This window comes from Lactuca virosa, chromosome 4 (genome assembly GCF_052849685.1).
Source record: "Lactuca virosa cultivar CGN04683 chromosome 4, Lactuca_virosa_CGN04683_v6, whole genome shotgun sequence".
NCBI classification, from domain to species: Eukaryota; Viridiplantae; Streptophyta; class Magnoliopsida; order Asterales; family Asteraceae; genus Lactuca; species Lactuca virosa.
Window position 1 is genome coordinate 66,706,353 of NC_136429.1, and position 6,912 is coordinate 66,713,264.

The 6,912-nt window shown below is 31.5% G+C and overlaps 1 protein-coding gene across 1 annotated transcript; it reads left to right on the forward strand.

Moving 5' to 3' along the window:
• Positions 1-388: 388 nt before the first annotated feature.
• Positions 389-6,534, forward strand: LOC145105101 (transmembrane protein-like protein). Its single transcript, XM_079042237.1, has 14 exons — positions 389-765; positions 1,554-1,612; positions 1,811-1,919; positions 2,067-2,173; positions 2,295-2,363; positions 2,854-3,378; positions 3,689-4,242; positions 4,329-4,393; positions 5,002-5,081; positions 5,159-5,263; positions 5,389-5,528; positions 5,606-5,734; positions 5,914-6,066; positions 6,149-6,534. Exons 1-14 carry the CDS (start codon positions 570-572, stop codon positions 6,312-6,314), a joined length of 2,457 nt encoding a protein of 818 aa, XP_078898363.1. The 5' UTR covers positions 389-569; the 3' UTR covers positions 6,315-6,534.
• The last annotated feature ends 378 nt before the right edge of the window (positions 6,535-6,912 follow it).

The window sequence follows — 6,912 nt, forward strand, 5'->3', positions numbered from 1 at the left end:
AATATTTATGTAAAAGTATTACTTTTAAAAAATATTTAATGCCTATAACTTTATATTCAATCTTTTTTTAATAAACTCGTGTAATACACGAGTCTCACATCTAAATATATTAAAAGATTAAACTAGACAAATATGATATTTTAAGGTTTAAAACTAACATATATAAAATTCTCCAAAGAAAATATGGAAATAAATAAATATAAGTAGGACAAATGATTTTATCGTAGGAGTCTTTAAACAATAAACAGGGACTGGAGGTGAATGAACCCATAGATAAGGGGTCAGTAGTGTCAATACGAACATTTACAAAGCACGTAGAGGGGAAGAAAAGTTTTAAGCGAAGAAAAAGGTTCCAAAGTCAAGAACCAGTCAATGTCGATTTATTTCTTTATTTCTTTATGTTTTTCACCTAAAAATCGCACCCAACTCCAAATTTAAACTCTATTATATTCCTTACTGATATATCTATGCTTATGTTGAATGATCAGTTGAATGTTAAGAAAAGCTAGTGTTTAATGGTTTCTACCCACTTCTATTTTTTGTTGTAGAATCAGTTGAAACAGATTCAAATGGAAAAGAAAATCAATTATTCGATTCCGGGATGTCTTTATTCGAATCAGTTTTACTTTTTCATTTGTATCGGTTGTTTAGTTTTCGGTTGTTGTTCATATGAAACTAATGCTGTTCCCTATGACTCCTTTACTATCTCAAGCTTTACTTATGGTAGAACTGTGCTCAGACCTTACGATTGGCGTTATATCAGAGGTAAACTTTATCAATTCATTGGAGAATCTTATGTTAAATCGTTGATCATTTATACGATTAATCAAGCTATCTTTCTTCAATTTTATTGTGTAAGGTAAAATTTGGGATTGTTTAAGGGGAAAAAGTTCAATTTTGGGCGTTTTGCATTTGGATCATCACTTAAATGATGATTAACATATGGGTTGATTAGCTTTGATGAAAATTATAATCTTTGCAATTAATTAAGCTCGGATTCTTGATTTAATGATAATTTACATGGCGGGTCAAAGTCAAACTTGATATTTTCAAGTTGAAAGATTAGATTGCGTCCATTTTGCCCTTAGATCCGTGCGTATTGACAAGATTAAGATATCTTTATCTACATCGTTAACAAGGAACTAATCATTATTTTGAATTAATTTTAATTGTATAAAACATAGATGGTGAGCTGTTTATGTTTGGGTTGAAATTTTTTCTTGATTAAAAAGATTAGATATTGTCTGATGGTATATAACTATATATAAGGTTATAATATTTTGCATTGATTGTCATTGTCAGAGTTATTTGATGCACATTATATAAGTATTCATCCTAATGCAACTAGTTTGTGATAAAAAGGATTGTTTTTTATGTTGATTTGGTCATGACATTTAGGTGATTATAGTCCATTATTGGATTTGTTTTCAGATTTTTGTCTCACGTTCCTTTATATTACCCTACTTTTAAACATGAGAGAAAAACGAAGAATTGAAGAACAAGATTAATAATTTAGTATTTAAACTAATTTATCCTTGTGTTTGTGATTGCAGTTGATTTACCAACGTGGTTTTCTTCAATGACTCTATCTTTAGAGTCTGATGTAAACCTTGTAAGTAGGAAACTAAAACTTTTATCAGTAAAATGTTGTTTTTTGTTTAATGTTTTAAACGCTTTGCTTTTCTTATCTCAGCCCACAAAATGATATTGTTAAATGATGAAAACAAATAGGACATGAATAATATTTAGATCCATGTGCATTGCTTTCTTTTTGGATTTCTTGATTAACATGGTTTTGTATGAGTTGCAGGATAAAAAAAGCATTATGATAACAGATAAAAGTAATCTACCAATGATTTGTGCACGTGAAGGAAGTCCTCCTTTGCCTGATTCATATAATACTTCTTTAATTGGTTTAGGTACAACATTAAGCTCTTAATGGTTGTTTCCTTTTTACTAATACTAAAATATAGAAAGAACGACTTAATAAAGGAAGTCAAAGAAAAAAAAAGCTTTCCTCATTAAGTGATGAAGCAAGATTTTTTCTTATTTATTCATTGCTTCAGAGTTGGACCCCATTTTAAATGGATCTTTGGCAATAGAAGGTCTTCAGTTTGCTGAGAAATGTTATCCAATGCAGAAAAAAGTTATGATAAGACTAACAAATGAGCAGGTTGACTTTTTCTTTCTGTATTTTCACAATTCACATTTGACTTTTTCTATAGTTTTGATGATGAAAATTATGATTATTTTTGTGTTTCTTGCATGTATATGAACACGATATTGTTATTCAGATTTCTCCTGGAGTATGGTACTTTGGTTTGTTTAATGGCATTGGATCCACAAGGACTCAATCAAAGATGGTAAACAAAATTATCTCCAATACTTGTAGTCATTATTCTTTGACTTTGACCTTCATTTATTTCTATTACAACACTGACATCATACTTTGAAAAATCTACCCGATTATAGCAATGAAAATTGCTTTGTATTTTGATGACATTGCTGTAATTGGGTAGATTTTTTACACCATAATGTCGTAAGAGGAAGAAATTAAAGCAGGATGTCATAATAAACAAATCAAATGCATTTAATCCTTGTTTTTAACATTAGAAGTACCCAATCTTATTTCTTTTCAATTTTCTAACAATTTATGCAACTGATTTGATAAAATTATGCATTAATTGGTAGCGAAATGAAACATTGTTTTCTAAATTGTTACAAAAAGTGTAACTTGGTTGTGTGGATAATAAGTGTTTTACCCGAAAAAAGATTACTTTTTACCCTTGTATCTTAAAAAATAGACTATGAATAATTTCCAAAAGAATAATATGTTTTTTATGTGAAATACAGATAAATCGAGGTTCAGGGTATTCTTTTACTGGAAATGTGAGTGTTGAAGGTTGTGTGAGTCCATCCATCTCAGGGCAATTCTGCAATCAAACGGTTGACCATCTTTCATGTGTTGACCAAAACTCAACACAAGGAATCATCACTTCTTGTAAAAACGATTTTGAGCATTCTTGCATTCATTCAAATGAATCAAAACTCTACTCTTTGGACTTATTGGGAATTTCAGAAGAAATCATGATATCATTGACAAGTAATAATAGTAGTAGTAGTAGTAATACCACATTGATGTGCTATGCTCGACATGGTGCCATACCATCATCATCTACACATGATTATTCGGGTAATGTCAGTAATGCCCCTTTGGTTATACGATCGCCTAAAGTTGGTCGATGGTATTTTACCATTCTACCCCTCAACTTCTCAAATGAAGCCACAAAGTTTTGCTATTCATTGGAATGGAAATTGCTTCGGTGCCCTATAGATAAGGCTGGATTGAATTGTACATGGGAAAGATACACACTTCAGGTTGTTTAACATCTCCCTTAATCCTAATTATGATGGGCCAAATGCAAGAAATAGAAACATACTTTCTTTTATCTGTGTATTATAGAATCCTAATAAAAATCTATTCAATTATAGTAAGTGAAAATTGTTTCATACTTGGATGACATTGATATAAACGGGTAGATTTGGATTTTTCAAAACAATGAAAGTACATTGCTATTTCTTGCATTTCCTTTATGCTAGGAGAAATGAAGGTGGGACCCACATCTAATTTCTTCAGCCACTTGCTCTTTTTAATTTGATTCTTACAGAAAATGCATGGAATATGCAGACAATTCTTAGGAAGAATCCTTCTGTACCTTTCGAATCATATTATTTACCAGTGAGTGATAAAATCTCTTCGAATTCTGCTAATTTCCTTCTTGAGCCTCTCCTAAGCAACTCATCACAAGGTCAAAGTCAAAGTCAAAGTCAACATATTGCTTGGACTTATTTCCTAGTAGACATCCCTTCAGGGGCAGCTGGAGGAAGTATTCACATTCGATTGAATTCGGATACAAAAATAAATCATGAACTATATGCATCATATGGTGGACTACCATTTGAAGATAAATGGGATTATTTTTATGCGAATTCAAGTAGCAATAGTAATGGTTCCATGTTCTTTAAGTTGTATGATTCGGGTGAGAAGACAATTAGTTTTTATATCGTGTATGTTAGAGGAGGAACATGGAGTTTTGGTATAAAACATTTGACTTCTTCCTCAAAAAGTCAAAGTCAAAGTCAAACTACCATGTCTATTTCGATTGAAAGATGCCCGAGAAGATGCTCGTCTCATGGAACATGTCAAAATGTTGTGGAAATGAGTGGTTTGTCTCTATACAGGTATTTAAATATTAGGGTAAAGTTCGGTTTTTGAAGAAGATCAACTATCACATATATTCTAAATTCTTGTTACATTTTTATTTCAGCTATTGCTCATGTGATCGTGACCATGGAGGCTTTGATTGCAGTGTTGAAATTGTCTCACATCAAGGTAAAATTATTTCCACCTTCTTACTCAAATGAAAAATAACATCTAAGAATTCTCATCTCTCACAATCATGTAAATTAAATCATTTGAAAAGTATATTGGGACATGATGACACACTTTGAAAAGTAAAAGGAAAAAGAAATGAGGGCAATTTTAATGGAAAAACTTCAATTTCCTAACTTTCTCTATTAAGGGGGTGTGTGGGATTGCTTATTTAAAACATCTTTTTTTTAGAAGTGCTTATTAGCTTATGTGGTATCAAAACGGAGTTTAAGAAAAAGTGTTTGAATTAGCTTATGCATTTTGCTAAAATGCAATAAGCTGATAAGTTGTTTTTTAGAGTTTGATAAATTGTGCTCGTATATGTAAATTGACCAAAAAAGAAAGAGGTAAAAGGGTAAATTAGCATGCATGCCATTGGTATGAAAAAAAGAAAACGAGACTACGATAAACAATGATTTATAATTGAATTGATTATAGTTCTTAGATAAACAATCATTTGTTATTCAACATCAAGGGTAAAATGGTCATTCATGCACATTCAGACAAATGAATCTGTCCAAATAAAAAGTCAATTACTCAAGATAGAGAACATTTATCCACTCTTGTAGGGCATATATGGCAATCAATTTCCCTAATTGCATCAAATGCTGCATTTGTATTTCCGGCTTATTGGGCGCTTCGACAAGGGGTAACATAAATTCTTTCTTGGGAAATCCACAACATAAAATTACATATTTGCCCATCATCATATTCTAATTCTTGTAGGCATTTGCCGAGTGGGTGTTATACACATGTAGTGGGATTTCTAGTGGATTATATCATGCATGTGATGTTGGCACCTGGTGTGCTTTATCTTACAAAGTCTTACAGGTAACAACTCTTATCTTTTCCCATTTCATTACTTTTAAACATGACCTATAAAGGTCAAAATCGTAATTTTTGTGAGTACACCAACTAAAAAAATCTATTTTTCTTTGTTGTTAATTGTTATGCAGTTCATGGACTTTTGGCTTTCATTCATGGCTGTGGTAGGAACTTTTGTATATGTAACAGATATTGATGAAGGATCAAAGAGGACAATTCATACAGTTGTTGCCATTGTTACTGCTCTTATGGCTATGAATGGACCAACAAGGTAATCTTTCTTTATGGGTTGTACCTTGTGCATAAAAATGTGTAACTTGATAACATCTGTTGTAAATGATTTTGCAGTTCCTCCAACATTGTTCTTGTTATAGCCATTGGAGCAACGGGTCTTCTTGTTGGCCTTTTAATCGAGTTCTTTACACATTATAGGCGATTTCCATTTTCAGCAGAACTTTTCCTTAATATGCTTCATAGGTGAGGTCCTCTGTTGACTTCTCGGGTCAAAGTCAAAACTAGTAGATTTCAAATTCGAAATTGATATCGATTTTGTTACCAAAAGATCTTCACTTTTGGTGTAGTTGATCAGATTTTGGTTAAAGCTTAAAGATTTTGTATAAATTTGAAGTTTAAAATTATCAGGTTTGACTTTTCAGGTGGCAAACAGTCAAAGAATGGTGTAGAAATCTGATAAAGACGATTCTTAAACGTTTTCAGTGGTTCTTTGTGATTGCTGGATTTGCTGCATTGGCAATGGCTGCAATAAGTTGGAGCTTGGAATCAACCAATAGTTATTGGTTTTGGCATAGGTGAGTTTGTGAAAAGTCCAATCTACCCCTCCAGTGTTTTATTTATTCATTGATGATTTAATCTGACAAAATTGTGTTGCAGCATGTGGCATGTGTCAATATACATATCTTCTTTCTTCTTTCTATGCTCCAAAGTGAAAGCAATGAATTGTGCAAATGGAGAGCCTGAAAACAGGAACTATGAGTTGACTCGACAAGACTCGCTTTCGGGAAGTCAAGACCTAGGGGAAAATGGGCGAGTTAGATAGGTATATTAAATATTATTATTATTATTATTATTATTATTATTTTTGTTTATTCTTGTTATCTTTTGTTGTGATGGTTTTGTAAGAGGCAAGCTAGAAATTTAGGTGAAAGGGTTGATAGAATTCTTGGATAGAAGGTGTAAATGTGAAGGGGTCTTTTAGTGTATTCTGAACCTTTTATTTTTATTATAAAAACTTTGGTTAAATTCTTCTGTTTGTAAAATGTTTTGAAAGGAATTAAATCTTTCATGGGAGCTGGATTTTGGAAGCTTTAAAATATCAAGAGATGGAAATCTGTCATGATTGAAAATGAAATGGAATTGAAGCTTATTCTAATGTATGTATGTTTTTGTTTGGGTTGTAAATCTGTAAAAAAAAAAAAAAAAAAAAAAGGGGGGGGGGGGGGGGGGATGTAGCCATGTAAACAATAATTAATGATAGAATTCTCGTTTTTATATATTCTGTTCGTGATTTTCTTTAAATACTTGTAGAAAATAAAAATACTTAAATTACCTTTTCATGAAATTTGTGTTCATGGATCCTTTTTAAAACTATTTTTATGTTTTTTGTTTTTTTTAACGTGCATTAAAAAACTAGCAAG